Below are 21,383 nucleotides of genomic sequence, written 5' to 3' on the forward strand. Positions count from 1 at the left end.
GCCAAAGCCAGCTAATGTCAATCACGTCATTCACTACAGCCCACCGCCGCTGCGATCCCGTCCGCACCGTCTATGCCTCTAACGAAGACCCACTTCGGTGGTGGTGTGGGATGTCCAGGCGCTTTCCGAAATTCTGTTGGCTTGCTTTTCATTATCTCTACGTGCCTGTGACTTCAGTTCCTGCAGAGCGCATTTTTTCAAGTGCAGGAATTGTTAATCACCTCAGGTCCTGTCTTACTTTTTGTTTGTTTTGTTTTTAGATGATATAGCCTACATGATGAAATATGTTTTTAAAAAAACTTTTTAATGCTATTCCTTGATCAAATTTCCATTTGTTTTTGATTATTCCCTGATGACTTGTGTTTTAATATGTTGGCTAACGTTATATGAAGATGAAGAATTCTGTCAGGCTATTGATTGATTTTCCATTGTTCTGCATTTCCCCAGCTGATTCTAATGAATAAGCATTGGCTGACGTTGAGTGTGTGCTCTTCTTTTTATTTATTTTTTTATTTTTTACACGACCGCCTAAAATTAAATGATAATGCGAGGCAAGCGTACGGCATAATTGTGACCTATTTCCCGTCGCTGCTGTGATCCCGTCCACGCCGTCTATTCCTCTAATGAACACCTACTTTGGTGGTGGTGTGGGATGTCCAGGCGCTTTCCGAAATTCTGTTGGCTTGCTTTTCATTATCTCTACGTGCCTGTGACTTCAGTTCCTGCAGAGCGCATTTTTTCAAGTGCAGGAATTGTTAATCACCTCAGGTCCTGTCTTACTTTTTGTTTGTTTTGTTTTTAGATGATATAGCCTACATGATGAAATATGTTTTTAAAAAAACTTTTTAATGCTATTCCTTGATCAAATTTCCATTTGTTTTTGATTATTCCCTGATGACTTGTGTTTTAATATGTTGGCTAACGTTATATGAAGATGAAGAATTCTGTCAGGCTATTGATTGATTTTCCATTGTTCTGCATTTCCCCAGCTGATTCTAATGAATAAGCATTGGCTGACGTTGAGTGTGTGCTCTTCTTTTTATTTATTTTTTTATTTTTTACACGACCGCCTAAAATTAAATGATAATGCGAGGCAAGCGTACGGCATAATTGTGACCTATTTTTAGCGGAATTCATTGAGGGATTTGACAGTGTGATTCATAGATTAGGTATTTCAAATGTAGGCTATTATATACACGCACGCACAAAGTTATTTTTTCTTACCATCTTTTGGGGGTTTCTTGCTTTTAGACTAGTCGACTAGGCACTAAACAGAATTTAAAAAATCCCAAAATCATTGCTTGGACAAATAGATTGTCCCATCCCAAGCACAAGCCATTGGTTGAGTAAATGTTGCTATGGCAGGCCGTTTTTGGACAAGAGCAACCTCTGAATGTCTCTGCACATTAAAGTATGAGAAAAAAAATCATCTTTATGAATTTGTAGACTATAATAAAGTAGTGTTCCTATCTTTTGGCTTGACATAATTGTTAAATCTCTTGGACCGACGTTATTGGGTTAACCTGTAAAATTTAATTATGTTGGCCAGAAAGTGAAAGTTCCTACAGAAATGGTGAGAAACAGTTAATCGTTCTTCGAGAAATGGTGAAATTCCCCATCTCCTCTTTCTATCTCATATACGTTAAAATAAAACTAACGCTTGATTTCCTCTTTCCTTCCTCAACTAGCACGCCTTTCATATAATGATAGAGGTAAGAGAAGCCTGATTCATTCATCTTCTTTTTTTTTTTTTTTTTTTTTCAAGATTGTTGAAACCTCATTTTAAACTTTTTTTCATTGCCATCAAAAGCACCCCTTTGTTTTTGTTAGCACATATTCCTATAATATCCCACTGGTTTTATTTTGCGTTTATCCCTGCACATTGCCTCATCAATCTGTGATGCTCTGACTTTCAGTGCACGGATAACAAAAACGAAATCCTCTCTGATTCAGGCAGAGATCCCTTGATTTTGGTGCATGGTAAAATGGCAGTACTGAGGTTAAAAATGCATGTCTCCAAGCATGCAGCAAATGTATGCAAAGATGAATGTTATGAATGTGGGAATGGGGAACAGCTGAAAGTGCTTTTATTGTACTTAATCTATGAACATTTGCAGTCATATTGAAAGATTCAAGGCAAACTGTCATATTGCATCAGTGTCACCTCTTGGACATTCTCAATTTCAGCACACACTAAATACACATGAAAAATCAGTGGCTTGATAACTTTGAAAGATGTGAGGCTGTGGGTCTCTGCGGCACTCATTTGCCAATCCATGTGGCAGTTTTGGCCAGAGAGGCAAAGCTCTTAAAAACTGGAATGAACTAAGATTATTCCCTGATGACTCCTGAGCTGTATTTACATTTGCATGAATGTGCTTCTTGACAGATGTTCGTCCATGAGCTAAATAAATCTACAACAGCAAAATACAAATAAAAAAAGCCTTGCTAGATTTAAGAGGGTCATGTTATGTAAAACTGGATTTTTCCCTCCCAGCAAGTAATGCAGTGGTATAGTAATTATATAGATTATACTATGTTTTTTCAGTGATCACTTTCCATATCACAGTAACAGTAAAAGCAGCCTGTTTTCTTGGGGCTAGAAAGAAAGTTGAAAATGGTGGGGGAAACTGAATTATGAGCAGGATATTTAACTTTTAGTCCAGGAAACCTTGACTAGCATTGTAAGTGGACCTCAAGGGGAAAATAAAATGATGCAAAAGAGTAAGATATTGCCCTTTTACAACCTTTTTGAATCGCTCCCAGAGGGTGATTGAACAGTAATGGTGGGCAGCCCAAAAACAAGTAAAGGAAAGCAAGTGGTCATTCAGTGTTCTGGAGCCAAAGATTGTTGCCTGATTTCTCTTGAGATTTAGTCCACCCTGAAGGTTTAATACAAAACATCGCATTCATTCTTTTATCCACCTGTGTGCCAGTACTGATATGATCTCTGGCACTAAGAAGTCCATTTAGTTCTGTAAGGATTTAGCTCTGCATTACATTGTGTATATGCTGCATTTCTTACAGCAAACCACTGTGTATTGCTTTGGTCTAAATGTGTCTTTCAAATGAATAACTGTATGTAAATAATTCACAAGAGATCAAAAGCCCCCAAAAATTTCAAGGCCGAATAAGTTATCCCAGATTCACTGTGCATTCTTCTTAAAGTATAGTCTTTGTAAACAGTCATGGACCTTAAGGTGGCTTTCTGTTAGGTGAGATAAATCTTATTCTTCCATACATCACATTTATAGTAGACTTAATAACAGTCCTAAAAACTCAGTGCAATAAAAAAATCAGTTTTCATTGAAACAGTAGAAATATTTATTTGATGTTTCAAAAACTATTCAGACATGCATCAATGGAAAAATGTGCATCAGTAAATACGTCTGAATTGAATGTATTTGATGCATCACAAAATAATGAAGCCACATCTTTGAGTTGTCCTTGTATGCTGAATTAAAAAACAAACTGGCTGTGATCTGATTGTTACAGTATGTTTGTGTATAAAAAAAAGAATGCAAATGACATATATCAGATATTATTTGCTTCAATTATTTAAAGACGGAGAAATGAGAATTAGGGACATCAGTAAATACCTGCATGAATGCTTCACATGTAAGTCACTTGCAAAACAATTGTCTCTGCTAGACTTTTTTCACTGGTCTCTTTATTTTTAGACAATGAACAAAACAAACAACTCCAGTAACCTGCACTTTGACATACTATATCTGCCACAGGCATCTGGGTAGAAGGATAGCCCTCTTAAATTACCGGTGTTGTTTTTCTTTTTCTCTATTTTAGAAAAGGAATGCTTTAAAAATGTCACTCTGTGCCTCCATCCATGGCCACTGCCCCAGGGGCAAACGCTTCCCGTAAGACCTATTGTCGTCATGTTTATGACTGGTGTCTACTTGGTGACTAACGTTTAGGCAAATGGAAAAGTAAATATGACCTTGACCCATGTGGGTGTAGGTGTGTGAGGTCAGGGTGAGGGTCAGTCCCTACCGTACCTCCATTCTCCCTCATTTCGCGTCGACTCTCTCGGTTTGTGTAACAGCAAAGCATTGCCATCTCAGAAGTACTTGCTTTCTCGCCTGCGTCCTCACCGTTTCGTGTTTTTCTTCTCTGCATGATGGATGTTTTGTTCTTTAACCTTGTCTCCTCCCACCCACAGTCATGCGATGCACTTTTTGCCAGCATTTGTTTCCTTGAGGACTTGGAAAAAGTTAGTTAACCACCCAGATCCATATGCTAAGGAGTCTCAGTTCAGAACAATCGTGCCTTCCCCTCCATGTTCAGTTGGTGGAAATGTAGGCCACATATAAAAACATGCCTGTTCTGCATTTGGCCTACTTTTGCCTGAACTCCAAACCACAATCTAGCAGGTGCTCTGTGGACAGACTTTCTTCATCCTACCTACTTATTGGGCATTTGTTTCAAAAAGGAGGCCAAATGAATCTCTTTTTCTCTATTCGAGCACTTACAACTAACAAAGGGAAGTAGGTTGTTACAGAGATTTAAGGTTAATCTCACAAGACTTCTGTAAAGAACATACCAGTGTAATTTGGCTTCCATTATATTTTACTTATTGTTTGCTTATATTTGATTTAAGAAAATGGAGGATGTTTTTAGGACCATGAAGAAAGTTTTGCATTGTGACATTAAGTTAAACAAAAATTATTTTTTATATATATTTATATATATTAGCATTGCCATCTCAGAAGTACTTGCTTTCTCGCCTGCGTCCTCACCGTTTCGTGTTTTTCTTCTCTGCATGATGGATGTTTTGTTCTTTAACCTTGTCTCCTCCCACCCACAGTCATGCGATGCACTTTTTGCCAGCATTTGTTTCCTTGAGGACTTGGAAAAAGTTAGTTAACCACCCAGATCCATATGCTAAGGAGTCTCAGCTCAGAACATTTAATCAATGTATTAAAAACTAATGTCCAGCAATGAATGAATGCATCTGAATTGAAGGTATTTGACATATCACAAAATAACGAAGCCACGTCTTTGAGTTGTCCTTGTATGCTGAATTCAAAAACAAACTGACTGTGACCTGATTGATACAGAATGTTTGTGTATAAAAGAAAGCAAACAACATATCTGAAGAAGTATTGCTTAAATTATCTTTTTTTTTAAACCAGTTCACCAATTCAAAGTATAGGCTGAGAAATGAGAATTAAGGACATCAGTGGTATGAATAAATACCTGTATGAATGCTTCACATGGGAGTCACATGCAAAATAATTGTCTCAACTGGACTTTTGCCACTGGTCTCTTTATTTTCAGGCACTGAATAAACCAAACAACTCCAGTAACCTGCACTCTGACATACAATATCTGCCACAGGCGTCTGGATAGACAGATAGCCCTCTTAAATTACCTGTGTTGTTTTTCTTTTTCTTTTAGAAAAGGAATGCTTTAAAAATGTCAGTCTGTGCCTCCATCAACGGCTGCTGCCCCAGGGGCAAACACTTCCCATAAGACCTATTGTCGTCATGTTTATGACTGGTGTCTGCTTAGTGACTGACGTTTAGGCAAATGGAAAAGTAAACATGACCCTGACCCGTGTAGGTGTGAGGTCAGTGTGAGGGTTGTTTTCTTTACATCCCCCTCAGGAGCTCAGTCCCTACCGTACCTCCATTCTCCCTCATTTCGCGTCGACTCTCTCGGTTTGTGTAACAGCAAAGCATTGCCATCTCAGAAGTACTTGCTTTCTCGCCTGCGTCCTCACCGTTTCGTGTTTTTCTTCTCTGCATGATGGATGTTTTGTTCTTTAACCTTGTCTCCTCCCACCCACAGACATGCAATGTACTTTTCTCCAGCATTTGTTTCCTTGAGGACTTGGAAAAAGTTAGTTAACCACCCAGATCCATATGCTAAGGAGTCTCAGTTCAGAACAATCGTGCCTTCCCCTCCATGTTCAGTTGGTGGAAATGTAGGCCACATATAAAAACATGCCTGTTCTGCATTTGGCCTACTTTTGCCTGAACTCCAAACCACAATCTAGCAGGTGCTCTGTGGACAGACTTTCTTCATCCTACCTACTTATTGGGCATTTGTTTCAAAAAGGAGGCCAAATGAATCTCTTTTTCTCTATTCGAGCACTTACAACTAACAAAGGGAAGTAGGTTGTTACAGAGATTTAAGGTTAATCTCACAAGACTTCTGTAAAGAACATACCAGTGTAATTTGGCTTCCATTATATTTTACTTATTGTTTGCTTATATTTGATTTAAGAAAATGGAGGATGTTTTTAGGACCATGAAGAAAGTTTTGCATTGTGACATTAAGTTAAACAAAAATTATTTTTTATATATATTTATATATATTTTTTTTTATATATATACAGGTGCATCTCAATAAATTAGAATGTCGTGGAAAAGTTCATTTATTTCAGTAATTCATTCTCAAATTGTGAACCAAACTGAGAGACCATTTTGAAGGCTCAGGAAACCTTTGCAGGTGTTTTGAGTTGATTAGCTGATTGGCATGTCACCATATTCTAAGTGAATTGGTGGGTTTTTGTTAAATGTGAGCCAAAATCATCACAATTAAAAGAACCAAATACTTAAACTACTTCAGTCTGTGTGCATTGAATTTATTTAATACACGAGTTTCACAATTTGAGTTGAATCACTGAAATGAACTTTTCCACAACATTCTAATTTATTGAGATGCACCTGAAGTTATCTTATAGGGATGCAACAATACATTTAGCCTACGGTTCAATACATACCTCAGTTTTTTAACCACGGTTTTCGGTTTGGTTTGGTTCTGATGGTTTGACACATCAGAAGTTGTTGTTTTTTTTTTTGCGATTTTTAAAATGTGATTTTTAAAACAATTTGAAAAATCAACTCCTTTACACTTCTGTACACTGGAGAAAAACATGGATTATCATGTGTCTTGTTCAAATTTCTTTTGAGAGAAGTATTATTTTTCCTGTTTATTCCCAAAATAGGATGGATTGGCCATTATTGTGCGCTATAAGCACATGTAAGTCTGTTTCATTCATACTGGAAGCCGGGGGGCGCCCTCACACAGAAACTCCACATATGCATCACAGAAGTAATAGAACTCATATGTTCCAGGAAATCCCTAATATGGACAAAGGCATCCAGCTTTCGCTGAATAAAAAGAAGATAGAAACGTTTTGGATAATGAAACTTGAAGACAAATTAACATTTGACAAAGACAATGTATAGTTTATCTGTGTTCTTCAAGCCATCTCTGGTATTTTCATAATAATTAAGTATATTTGTGATCCATTGCTAATCGACATAGCCTTTATTACAGTATTGAATATATTTTCTGCCTCATTCTGTGATAAGAAGCCACACCAGACCCCCTCATGAAAGAAGAAAGCCATCGGGTTTCCGCTAAGCGCTGAATTTTCAAAAGTATGTGAAATATGTAAAGTTTGCAGCATAGACTCTTTAAATGCATCCAAGAGTTTACACATCGGTCTGTTATTGTGGTGACATTTCCACACCCCTAAACATGACCCGGCACAAAATGAAACGTGATTGGTTGTTTTACTTGTCTGTCAGTTTCTGCTGTCAGTCTGAAGGTCTGGCTATGCGAGACTATAGGTGGAGAGGCGTTTCCTGATCTCAGCGAAAACTCACGGGCACACAAACAGAGCAATTCAGAGAGCAATTCGGAGAAAAATCAAACCCATGTAAATTATTTAACCGCAAAACCGATTTGGTACTATGTACCGAATGGTTCAATATTATATTGAGAATTGTGGCATCCCTCTTATCTTATATAAATAAACGTTTTATATTACATATTAAACATTATGTAAATAAACACATTATATATTAATATAATAATAATAAATCCTTACATTTATATGGCGCTTTTCTGCGCACTCAAATCGCTTTACATAGAAGGGGGGAATCTCCTCATCCACCACCAGTGTGCAGCATCCACCTGGATGATGTGATGGCAGCCATACTGCGCCAGAACGCCCACCACACACCAGCTTATTGGTGGAGAGGAGACAGAGTGATGAAGCCAATCGGCAGATATGGGGATGGTTAGCAGGCCATGATGGTCAGAGGCCAATAGGCGAATTTGGCCAGGATGCCAGGGTTACACCCCTACTCTTTTTCCAAGGACATCCTGGGATTTTAAATTACCACAGTGAGTCAGGACCTCGGTTTAACGTCTCATCCGAAAGACGGTGCTTTTTGTCAGTATAGTGTCCCCGTCACTACACTGGGGCATTAGGACCCACACAGACCACAGGGTGAGCACCCCCTGTTGGCCTCACTAACACCTCTTCCAGCAGCAATGTGGGCAACCAGTCATGAGCTGCAGGGTGATATGGCTGCTGTTACATGTTAACATGTAACATATGTTAGATATTATATATATATATATATATATATATATATAGGGTACGGAAAGTATTCAGACCCTCTTAAATTTTTCACTCTTTGTTATATTGCAGCCATTTGCTAAAATCATTTAAGTACATTTTTTTTCCTCATTAATGTACACACAGCACCCCATATTGACAGAAAAACACAGAATTGTTGACATTTTTGCAGATTTATTAAAAAAGAAAAACTGAAATATCACATGGTCCTAAGTATTCAGACCCTTTGCTGTGACACTCATATATTTAACTCAGGGGCTGTCCATTTCTTCTGATCAGCCTTGAGATGGTTCTACACCTTCATTCGAGTCCAGCTGTGTTTGATTATACTGATTGGACTTGATTAGCAAAGCCACACACCTGTCTATATAAGACCTTACAGCTCACAGTGCATGTCAGAACAAATGAGAATCATGAGGTCAAAGGAACCGCCTGAAGAGCTCAGACACAGAATTGTGGCAAGGCACAGATCTGGCCAAGGTTACAAAAAAAATGCTGCTGCTATATATATATATATATATATATATATATATATATATATATATATATATATATATATATATATATATATATATATATACACTTTTTCCAGAATTTATAAATATAAAATTATTTATATTATTTGTTCATATTTATATGTATTATTATGTATTGTTCTTATATTTATATATTGCAGATTTACTCTTGCGTTGAGTATAAGGAGAGTCATATGCCCAAGTACAGCAAGCACACTGGCAGGGGTTGGATCCGTGCCTACAGATGCTATCTATATTGCTTTCTTGCACTGATTCACTTGAATAATTGGGATTAGCCTATTTGATAAGCGGGAAATAGTCTATTGTGTTTTGCTGACAAAGGGTAATTGGTCATAAAAGGTCATGTTGGGTGTAAGACAAGGTTTGAGCGCACTCTCGTGCATTTAGATGAACTGCTAAATAAATGGTCTCTGCTTACATAAGGCATGTTCAGGAAGGTTCAAGCCTTCAAGGTGTAATGGCATGCCAGTGCATTTCACCGCACTCACAAACTAGGTCAGCTGCTTATCAAATCTGTGGTCCACTTACAGAAGCTATGGATTATGTTTAACAAGCTCTGAACTGCAACTCCCATAAGCCCCTTCTGTCAAAGCTTTATGCAGCTCAGCTGCATGACATGGTCCACCTTTACCCCACTTAACACATCACCACAGCTTGTATTGTTTGCATGTGTTATTATATTTACAATGTTCTCACAATGTGTTGCAATCCTAATGTACTGAACAGGTCTTCTGCTGGGTTTACACTCTCTGCACTTCCCTTCTCCTATAACAATTGGTGTGGTCCATTGTAAAGTGCTCATTTTACTTAGAAAAATAAATAAAATATATTTTTTTTACAATAGTAACTTTATTGTTGGTGATTAATGACTTAAATTAAAGCTGTTTCTCTTCTGAACTGAAACTGTTGTTTTGAACTTGCCTTTTTGTAAAGTTAAAAAAAATTTTTTTAGACATTTGTAACATTACAAAAGAATGCTGTTATTTTTCATTTTCTATTCATTAGAGTCCTGAATACATTTATTACGGTTTACACAAAAAATATAATAATTTTCTTGAGCACCAAATCGGCACATTAGAATGATTTCTGAAGGATCATGTGACACTGAAGATGGCTAAAAATTCAGCTTTGCCATCAAAGAAAGAATTTATGTATATTTTTTAAAAGCATTTGAAAACATAAAAAAAACTGTTATTTTTGTTATTGTAATGTTTTAAATATTAGGTTTTACTGTCTCTTACTTTTTTTTTTCTTCAACAGTCTTGGACAGCAAAAGAGACTACTTTCAAAAATATTTTAAAAACCCTAACCAACCCTAAACTTTTAAATGGTAGTGTCTATAACACAGGATGACCTGAAAATTCCAAAATGAGAATTTCCTCCGTTTGATTTTCATCCAAGACGTCAGTCTGGATGTTTTAATCCTTTATTGGTCAAACAATTTTTCTCTATGCTAATTCACAGGTCAGAGTTTAGTGTGCAGCTGAAGACAAAATCTTTGCATGTGCTTGTGTACCCATTCTCCTTCGTTTGCATGTGTATGAATGGAAGTGTATGAAATTGAATATAAAATCTAGCATGAACCGACCCTTAACTACTTTAAAGTGGGAATCACAATATACCAGTGGCACCAGCAATCAACGTAACAGAGAAGGTGTTTTATTTAAGGAGTCATGGGTTAATTCCAGGGTCTTGTTTCCGGACAGTGTCCCTAATGGCCACTTTGAATGGCCCTCCTTTGTACACACATCTTATTGAAATGACCTTATGGTGGTTAATGGTGGCACTTTAATAACCCTGCAGAGGTTATTCAGAAATCAGCACAGCCAGCTTGTCATTTAGAGAGTCGCTGTGAAACAAGCTGGGTGACAATGGTCTCCATAGTGATGAAGTCTACAGCAGTTATTAAACCTACAGATGGTCTGTTCATCCAACCCAATGACTTACACTTCCTTATTTATTGTCTTTGAGGACCCTGGACCCATGCCGCCGACTCCCACCCTGGTCCAGAAGCCACTGCAGCTGTTGGAAATCAAAGCTAGGGGGCGCTTTGGCTGTGTGTGGAAGGCTCAGCTGCTTAGTGACTATGTGGCAGTGAAGATTTTCCCCATTCAGGTACCACGCAAACCCAAGGCCAGAGAATTGGCTCCTAAAGCTGATGAGTTAATCAAACCTGCTTAACCAATTACACAGCCAAACGTGGAGCTGAGCCATGTGTCAGCCTGTGAAGTTACATATATGTGCACTGCATGTACAACATTAGCACATAATGTGATTTAAATAAAACTGAATTTGAGAGTCATGTAAAATATTTCTAATTAATGATAGACTTGACAGCAAAGATGATTCAATCATATGAAACAGAATGTGAAGAGGAAACTATACATCTTCTGTATTAAAACATACGCTGTAAAAAGCTGTATATATCAATGTTTAATATTTATATAGTTTAGTATACATAAATGATATAACTGTGTTTGTTTATTTATTTACTTTATACAGAATATGAACAGAACAGTGTTCAATGGGCAGTTTTTTTAATTAAGAAATTAGTATTCAGCAAGGATGCTTTCATTTATCAAAAGTGACAGTAAAGACATTAATAATGTTACAAAAGACTCCCCTTTCAAATAACTGCTGTTCTTTTGAACTTTCATTTCATCAAAGATTCCTAAAAAAAAAATTCTGACCGTTTCCACAAAATATTAAGCAGCACAAGTACTTTCAACATTAATAATAAAAATTAATTCTTGAGCACTAAATCAGCATATTTGAATGATTTCTGAAGGATCATGTGACACTGAGGACTGGACTAATAGCTGCTGAAAACTCAGCTTTGACACCACAGCAATAAATTATGTTTTAAGATATATTACAATAGAAAATGGTTATTTTAAATTGTAATAATATTTCACAATATTACAGTGTTTTTACTCTTATTTTTGATCAAATAAATGCAGCCTTGGTGAGCATAAGAGACTTCCTTCCTTAAATATACATGATAAACATTTATTTCATGAAATGAAAATTTTTGAAAATGTGCATCTTTAGTAGAAACAGCTAACAGAAGATTAGCTCCACATCAATCAACCATGTAATAATTTGCTCTGGTAAATTACTACTTGCATAATCTGTGTTGACTGTGAATGTCAGCTAAGGCTCTGTAACTCATATCAATTGTTTTAATGGTCAGTTAGCAGCCCTACTGCTGTTGACTTACTGGTTGATCAATGTTTTTGATCAATGTTTTTAGGGGATTGCCCATCATACCAGTGTGCTGTAATAACTGTGTACTTTGGGTCTTTCTCAGGACAAGCTCTCATGGCAGAGCGAGTATGACATCTACAATCTCCCCGGCATGAGGCATGAAAACATTCTGCAGTTCATCGGGGCAGAGAAGAGAGGAAGCCACCTGGACATTGAGCTGTGGCTCATCGCGGCTTACCATGAGAAGGTGTGGAACTGTATGAGGGCTGGACAGTATTGGCTTGCACTTAAAAGGAGGAACGTTCTAGTCCAAGTTTACAAATTAATCTCTCTGCCATCATAATCAGCAGGCATTACATGCTATATTATTTTTTGCAATGTTGCTAATGACATTTAAAAATACTTTTTTTAATTTATATGAATTTTGAACGTCAGACTAGAGAATTTTGCTTAATGAAATTATCAAGCCCAGCTGCTGAACACTGAGAAATAAACATGACAAAGAAATAGTGATAAAAAAATGAGAAAGAAAATTGGCTACTTTTTGAATGCTGCTGATGTCATTTGCATTTTTGTTATAAATGTATTCTGCTTGATATGTTCTCAGGGGACAGTCATTACAAAAGAAACATTTTTTATTTGTCATGTTGATGCCTTGTCAGATCCAATTATGCAAAATAAATTATTTTAATTAAAAAATCATTCAAGTTTTTTGAGTCAATATGTGACAGTAGCACTCAAAGTATCCGGAGTCAGTGTTATTGCTGAGTTTATACGTTTTTTTGTTTCCTTTAATTGTGAATTTAAAAGGTTTTAGTTGTTTGCACTGCAGGCTGATATACAGCCATGATTGATCCGCTTGTCTGTTCTGTCTGTGTGCAGGGCTCCCTGACAGACTACCTAAAGGCAAACGTAGTGACGTGGAATGAGCTGTGTCACATCGCTCAAACCATGGCTCGGGGCCTGGCTTACTTGCACTCTGACTTCCCAGGACACAAAGACGGCCACAAACCGGCCATCGCACACAGGTGAGAAATGTTCAACTCTTTAAGAACCATTATGGTCCTTGGATATATTGAACAGAAGACACTGTCATAAGGATAGTTCACCCAAAAACATACACTCGTGTTGTTCCAAACCTGTATGACTTACTTTCTTCTGCAGATACACACATTTTTAATGTGTGGGGTTTTTTTTCCCCATGCAGTGAAAGTCACTGAGGTACAGTGTTTTTTTTAGACCCCACTGACTTTCATTTTTATAGACAAAAACAGCCGAAACCATGTTGAAAATATCTTTGTGAGCGTTTTAAGCCATTTTTACTTTAAAATTTTTCAATTGTATTGTACGTGCACAGAGATATTAAGAGCAAGAACGTGCTGCTGAAGACAAACCTGACGGCCTGTATAGCTGACTTTGGTCTGGCTTTGAAGTTTGAAGCAGGGAAGTCAGCTGGGGACACACATGGGCAGGTAAGTGTTGAAAGACAACAAGTTCAGATTAGTGCTGGGCGGTATACCGGTTCATACCGAATACTGGTGTTTATTTTTGTTATGATATGAATTTTTAAAATACCGCAATACCGGTGTATGTCGCTTAAACAACATTCGGAAGGGGTCCCTTTTTACTGTTGCACTGTGTTGAGGGAACAGCTGTATGTGTTACTAAGCGTGAAAGTTCCGAAACTGAAGCTGTAGAACTAATAGAACGTGATGACACAGAAGAACTCATCCACAATATCCACATTGACCACTACAAATATCCACCGCCCCCTGCCATCAACTCCTGCGTCTCACACACACACGAGCTTCAGCACTAGATTTAGCAACTTTCAGACCCTTTTAGTGGCTTTTTTCCATAGAATATTCATACTGACAAACCTAGCGACTTTTTTGGATAAACCTTAACTATGGATCAGTTGGAAGATTTCACCAGTGCTGTCCCGCGAACGCGAGATCTGCCTTTCCCAGAGAAGTGTCACCTCTCTCGGCGTCTGTTCTGTGCAGTGAGCGGCAGAGAAGCAGCGCATTCAGTTGGCCGCACCGCAGCCAACTCGTCAATAAATGAGTACAAAACAGCGTTTCCAAGCACCTGTCGCTTACTGATTGTTTAGAATTATAAATATGAGCGTAGTTCGTCTGTTAATATCACATGCATTTTTTTGTTTGTTGTTTTTTTTAGTTTGTTACTCAGACGCAGGCTGTGCGCTGCATGAGACAAAAAAGTAATATAGCCAAAATAACCGCATAGCCGCTCTTTAGTGTAGATGCATGTTGATTTTATCAGACGATGTCACGATTATAAATGAGAGTGACTCCTGGTTAACATGTATTAAAAGGGGTCGTGTTTAGTCTCTATTTAGTGTGGTATTTTTTTGACAATATTCACTCATCATGACAGTAAAATAGGGCATTCTAAGGCAATATACTGCAGTATTTCCTCTCTCAATCAGTAGAAAATATAGCTAACAACCGGACATGCATGAAAAAAAATACCGTCATGTACCGTGAAACCGGTATAATTTTGAAAAATACCGTGATATAAATTTTTGGTCATACCGCCCAGCACTAGTTCAGATCCTCTAAAGCTGGTGCTGATCGCTCTGTGAAGTGTGTTTAAATATGAATATGATTCTATGGAGGTGTATTGGAGGCTGTATCTCAAAACCTAATGTGCTGCCTACATAAAAGGCTTGTCACCACACAAAAATGGCAGTAGTCAATATAATACCAGTAGTGAAATTTCTTTCTCAGTACCACAACAAAAACGCATATACTATTGAATACAAAAAGTATTTTATGCAAAAAGATAAAAAATAGTAATATAAATGCTAACAAAGTCAATTAAAACCATGGCATGCAGCCTTCAAGTGTTTCTCAATTAAGTAATCACATCTTGAAGTTTGTCCAAGAAATTTTTCAGGTAAACAGGTGGTAATAAAATCATGAACAAATAGAACAATTAAAACAAATGAACAAGGATACAAATTAAATAAACGCTTGAGGTTTTTCACATTTTTAACAGCAGTATGAAGTATGCAGGTAAAAATTCAGTAATTGAATAAAATACAAATGTAATCAAATATTAAGTATAACTTTCTTGTTTTGTTATAGTATACAAGAAGTACAAAACATAAGATTCACACATGTTTATTAGGCTATAAATCACAGCTGGATGAGCCCTTCATATTGAAACCATAAGTGAATTGACTGCAGTGATAGCAGAAAGATTGTAGAAAGACTTGTAGCAATACTTTTTTATTGTATTGGCTTGGTACCGAAGTGCCGGTAGTTCTCCACTACATATGCAGCATTTTGTTATTGGCATGTTCAAGCATTGTATGCATCTAGATCAGTGTTACTCATTGCGCGGCTCGCCAAGCTTTAATGTGTGGCTCGCATGGCAGATGGCAGTAAATAATACAGATATGATCAATACAGATGTTTAATAAAAACATTAAAAACAAGCAGGGCTAAAACTAAGCCATTAAAAAAAACTCACACCGTCTACACTGGACGCGAGCGTCGTGGAGCGACAAAAGACAATAGAACCCATTTTAATTATGGCCTTGTGATTTCTGCGATGCGGAAAACGCAGACAGAATTGCGGAATCCAGTCATAAAAACAGAATTTACTGTATAACGCAGAATGTCACGGAATTTGTCAAAGTTTGGGTGAATAAATCAAAAGTAGGTCATTACACTTAAATCAAATCGCAATATTGACTGGTATCTGTAAATATTAAGCTGCAAAAATACCATTTAAATATGAATCCTGCATGTCTCTTTATGAATGAATGGCACAGACGCGCGGTTTAGAAAGATATTTAAACTTGCTCTGCCCTTACGTCCATGACATTGACTCACTACGGAGTTGTTTTGGCAATCTTTCCAGCTCTTAACGCCCAATGTGCTCTTATGGTTTGATACATGATGGGCTAATGTAGTTAAGCAAATGACTTTTTAAATAAATCACTTTTAAAAATAAACCCCTTTGTATTGCATTGCATATTGTGTGTTCAGGGATGACATTGAGAAGCAGACATGCTATTTATGACTGGATGTAACTTTTCATACTTTGCAGTAAAAGTGGCTCTCCTGTTAACTTTGTCCTATAAGTGCGGCTCTCGTGAAAAAAATAGTGAAGATCACTGATCTAGATCATTGAAACATTCTCATATATTTCAGTAATAGAAATAGTTGCTCTGGCAGCTGGACCCTTGCCCATAATTCACTACTTATCAAGGCAATACTATATGCATGTACATGTTCCATTTTAATCTGTTATGCTAACCAGATGGGGGTCTCTCTGTGCACTTCAGGTGGGAACCAGACGTTACATGGCCCCAGAGGTGTTGGAAGGGGCCATCAACTTCCAGCGAGACGCTTTCCTCAGGATAGACATGTATGCGGTGGGACTGGTGCTGTGGGAGCTGGCGGCCCGTTGCACTGCATCTGATGGTACGAATACATGAGCTGCTATTCCTCTTAGACTATTTTGACATCAAGCTGTGCAGTTATATGAGCTAGTTTATAGAAATTTGATTGACATTTGAGTTGTAGCTGCAGCACTCCATGATCACACAAACACATTTTCCAGTATGTTTTACTATCACTTGGGCTCCTGAATAAGCCTGTCACTGTAAGTGCAGTAAGTTCACTATTATTGATTATTGGTCTCTGGTCTAATGGAACAATATTGATCAGGTGTGGAAAGTGAAGCAGACCTCAGGGACTGTTGTGACAGGGGTCATCATGTGTGACAACCTCATTAAGTGCAGTGCATGATGGGATTGAATGGATGACAGAGTGTGATGGCAGATCAGGTGGTTAAAAGTCATTCTGTTTAGCTACTTCTTCTCCAAACTGACTTCTCCTTCATTTGTTTGGCGTTTGTTGATAACGTGGAAGAATGTTATTTTTTCAATTTTCGAGTTTTTATCAGCGATAATTTAATTCCATTTTTGATGCACATGGCAAGATATGTAGTTTTATTCTTTGATTCTAAAAACCACTAAAGGTACACACAAAAATGAAAAATTGTCATCATTTACTCACTCTTAAGTCATTCAAAACCTGAAAGTCAAGTCAAGTCAAGTCACCTTTATTTATATAGCGCTTTTAACAATACAGATTGTGACAAAGCAACTGAACAGCATTAATTAGGAAAATAGTGTCAATAATGCAAAATGACAATAGTAAACACTCATTTTTCAGTTAAAGACAGTTCATCATTGAATTCAGTGATGTCAACATCCAGCTCAGTACAGTTTAAATAAAGTCAAAAATAGAACTAGTGATAACAAGGCGCTCTGATTGTTTTTGTTGTAGAATACAATAGGGGATATATTCACACGTTATAAAACTGAAAAAGGATGGCGTATAAAATTGATTTTAAGATAAAAAATTAGACGACAAAGAATTAACTTGACGGAGCTCAAACTCAAACCACACGGCTGCAAGACTTACTATCTTCTGAGAAGCATAAAAGAAGATAACTCAATGGTCACCAAAATGGTTTGGTTCCCAACATTCTTCAAAATATATTCTTTTGTGTTCTACAGTGGAAATAATGTCATACAGGTTTGGAACTATGTGTGTGAATAAATGATGTCACATTTTTCATTTTTGCAGGAAAGAAGAGCTGAACACATTCTTTTCTCAATCTTTTTAAAATTACATTTTAAATTATTTTTATACTGCTCAAAATGATTAAAAACTAGGGCTGATAAATTTAATGAAAAAGTAATAATTTAGTAAATGTTAAAAATGATTGCATTACCACATTTAGCTCATGTCTAAAGTTAATGTGATTTCTGACATTCTATTTTTTTTTTCCTTGCAAATTTTCTGTGTACCCCTTGTAGCTCCTTGGGGTCTATGGACCCTAGTTTGAAAACGCCCGTTACCCCTCAATGGTAGAACTTGAGCGGATGTTTGTTGATTGTTTCTTAAGGTCCAGTGGATGAGTACATGCTTCCGTTTGAGGAGGAAGTGGGCCAACACCCCACTCTAGAGGACATGCAGGAGGTGGTGGTCCACAAAAAGCTTCGGCCCACTCTCAGGGAGTGCTGGCAGAAACATCCGGTACGGATCATCGTTAGACCTCACTGCAACTGAAGATTTTAATTAAGTGAATATTATACTTGATATAAAACATGTTAATTTGTCTCTCAGGGTCTGGCCATGCTGTGTGAGACTATAGAGGAATGCTGGGACCACGAGGCTGAGGCGCGTCTCTCCGCGGGCTGCGTTGAGGAGCGTGTGATCCAAATGCAGCGGCAGACCAGCGTCCCCGCCCCGGAGGAAATAGTCACTGTTGTAACCATGGTGACCAACGTGGACTATCCCCCTAAGGAGTCCAGTCTATGACTAGAGGATATCAGCATGTGAATTGCGGGGCTGACCGAACAGAAAAGACGCGTCGGAGATGGTGGTGGACTGCAGTTCTGACGGCTGGCTTCAGACATGCTGGATGATTGTCCTGTACTTAAGGCTGGAGCAAATGCAGATGATGCATTTTGTGCCGAATCTGGGTTTAATACAGGTTTACCTGGAGCAAGCTACGTTATTGTATTTGTGTGTGTATATAAACTAGTACCACGGGGCACTCTGGTAAGGACGGATGGATTATAAGCCGACATCAAAAGTGAACCTCTTTGTTGTTGTTTTTCTGCTCGGAGAATAAGCTTTCACATTCAAGGAGTAAACAAGACTCCTCCTCCGCCACAGCGCTCGTGTCATTTCAGTATAAAAAGGGCAACGTCCATGTAAAAAAGACACATTTAATGTGTTCGTATGAATGACTATTATAATGCCAATAAGAAACAGCTTTTTGAATGTGTAGTGTGACGCTGCTGTACAGATATCAACAGAAAGGGTGATGATACAACCCAAATCAACACGTGTTTTCTCTGAAAGCTTTCAGAGTTTCTGTCAGATAACCACCAACCTCTCGACAAGGTATACCTCAGTTTCTCATCCTAATAATACATTTGTTTTGTAACACTATATGATATAAGAAAAGAGGCTTTTCGATGAACTCCATTTGGCACGGAAGCTTTTTAAATACGGGGAAAACTTTTTTTTATATGACAGATTATGCCAAGAAACGATGGCCATTCATAAACCAGTGTTCTGCCTTCTTTCTTTTAGTTGTTCTCTGTGTTGCCCTGCTGTTTAAAATGTGATCCTTTTGGGGGTTTTTTAGCATTGTGACTGTTTGTTTGTTAAAGCAATTTTTGACCTTTATCGAGACCTGTTGAGAAGAAAAAAATCCCTGAAAATATGAATTTTGTGAAAATAATACAGAAGCACTTACCAATATAGGTTTGCAGTGTCCTCACAACATTGACGTATGTGCATGCCTTGTTTTCTTTTCTTCTTCTTTTTTGGTTCATTTTTCATTTTCTTTGTTTTTCAATCCTTTATCACGTGGAGCTTGTGCGTGAGATCCCATTAGCAGTCATGGAAACCCCTTCATTATTTGTTAATCTGAAGTTATTTCCTGTCTTCAGGGCGTCACTCTTTTTCTTTCATTTCCATTTTCATTGGGAATCATCCAATCTTGGTCTTCTACGGTCTTCTCACTCTCCGCTTCTGTGTCGTTGCGAGTAGAAGACCGCCCTTGTGCGCTGCATTTGAACCAGCCTTCTCATGAAGCCCGACCTCACGAGTGACACGTCAAACTGGTTTCAGATCAGCAGCCAGGCGACCTTCTACACACTTCTACAAGAACTGTATCTCAGTATGTCTCAGGAAGCGTTTCCCTTTGCTTTGAGCCCTCTGGTGCCATTCTGGTGACCCTTGTTATATTATGTATGCAAGGGCCGTTAATATAACACCTTATTAGTGTGGTCAAATTATGTGCAATAACATCCTAAGCAGGGACTGTTTCACAGCTCACAGGCCACTTCCAGTGTGGTAGAAATACAAGCACCTAGCAGTTTGCTTAGACCATAATGTACATCACAAACTGAAGTCAACGTCAGGCTATGCATATGACGCACGTTGTCTGAGAGTATTAAGATAATAATATGCTGTAATGGGGACCGAACACATGCAGTAACTCTTTGCCGACAGGCAAACACAGTCTTTCAAAAGAAAGCTGCTGCTGCTGCTTTTAGGCTTCGTTCACACTGCACTTGAATCCAATTTTTATTTTCAGATTCGATCTTTGGATCGACTGTCATTTTGTGAGAAATTTGATCCATTTGTTCGGACAGTGTAGTCAATATCCGTCCCAATATCAGTCATTACCATCACATTGCATCCCAGATGATGAAAAAACTGCTCTAATCTGACTGTTCACACTGAAACTGATATTAATCTGACATCAGTGGCTCATTCAGTGGCTCATTTTGCTTTCAATATTAGTCACATTGCATCCTTAATGGTGAAAACTGACAATTCAGGCTGAATGCATTTCTGAAAATCTGATTTAAAACCACATATTCATGTGATTTGTATCCGTTTTGTAAAAATCTTTGTTTTCCCCCCATTCAGACTACAAACATCTAAACTGATTTGAATCAGATACTAAATCAGATTTATGCTGCCTGTCTGAACAAATGATCTAATATGATTTGGTGGCTCATTTTCGTTCATTTTGCTTTCAATACTAGTCACGTCATCCTGAATGGTGAAAAAATTCAGACTCAACACATTTGTAAAAACATGATTTTAATCTGATTTCAAACCACATACTGCTGTGGTTTGAATCCAGTTTGTAAACGATGCATTTCATGTTTGTTTTTTAAAATCGGATATCTGTTGCCTGTCTGAACAAATCGTGATATAAGATTCATAGAATTCAGTGGCTCATTTTGGTTTGTTTTGCTTTCACAATTCTTTTACAGTATGATGCATTTGACAATGTTCAGGTCCATACAACAGTATGCAATCAAGCCCTTTCAATGAAAGCTCTCTATCTCTCTCTACTGTAGCATTCTCAGCCAGCTCATTCTGTTTTACTTTATCTGACTGCTGTCAGGATGGTAAATTAATACAAGGGCCAATGCCATCTTTCAAAGGCCCTCAGTTGGACACTGTAGATGCAAAATGTAAGGTCAGTCAGTTATAAGACCAAACTAAAGTGCTGGTTAATTTGTAGTTAATTGAGTGCTCTGGTCTGACAGCGTCTCCCGTGAGGTTCTTGTGATTTAACTTTTGACTGTAAACACTACAGACGATTCAATAAGCTGAGTGACTGCTGCTGGCCTGTAGAGTTTTTACCAGGTGCTG

General features: G+C 37.8%; 1 protein-coding gene across 4 annotated transcripts in view; it reads left to right on the forward strand.

The window, feature by feature from the left end:
- The window catches only part of LOC107601072 (activin receptor type-2A-like), an 81,267-nt gene extending 60,551 nt beyond the window's left edge, over positions 1-20,716 (forward strand). For 2 of the 4 annotated variants that reach the window (XM_016293080.1, XM_016293082.1), the window contains exons 5-12: positions 1,689-1,712; positions 10,906-11,049; positions 12,245-12,388; positions 13,024-13,169; positions 13,499-13,613; positions 16,463-16,601; positions 18,097-18,227; positions 18,318-20,716. In XM_016293080.1, coding sequence (XP_016148566.1) covers positions 1,689-1,712; positions 10,906-11,049; positions 12,245-12,388; positions 13,024-13,169; positions 13,499-13,613; positions 16,463-16,601; positions 18,097-18,227; positions 18,318-18,512 — 1,038 coding nt within the window. In that variant the 3' untranslated portion in view covers positions 18,513-20,716. The remainder of the gene's footprint in view (positions 1-1,688; positions 1,713-10,905; positions 11,050-12,244; positions 12,389-13,023; positions 13,170-13,498; positions 13,614-16,462; positions 16,602-18,096; positions 18,228-18,317) is intronic. The other 2 variants (XM_016293081.1, XM_016293083.1) reach the window with 1 other exon arrangement.
- The last annotated feature ends 667 nt before the right edge of the window (positions 20,717-21,383 follow it).

The sequence above is a fragment of the Sinocyclocheilus grahami genome, unplaced genomic scaffold, assembly GCF_001515645.1.
Source record: "Sinocyclocheilus grahami isolate Dianchi unplaced genomic scaffold, SAMN03320097.WGS_v1.1 scaffold298.1, whole genome shotgun sequence".
NCBI lineage: Eukaryota > Metazoa > Chordata > Actinopteri > Cypriniformes > Cyprinidae > Sinocyclocheilus > Sinocyclocheilus grahami.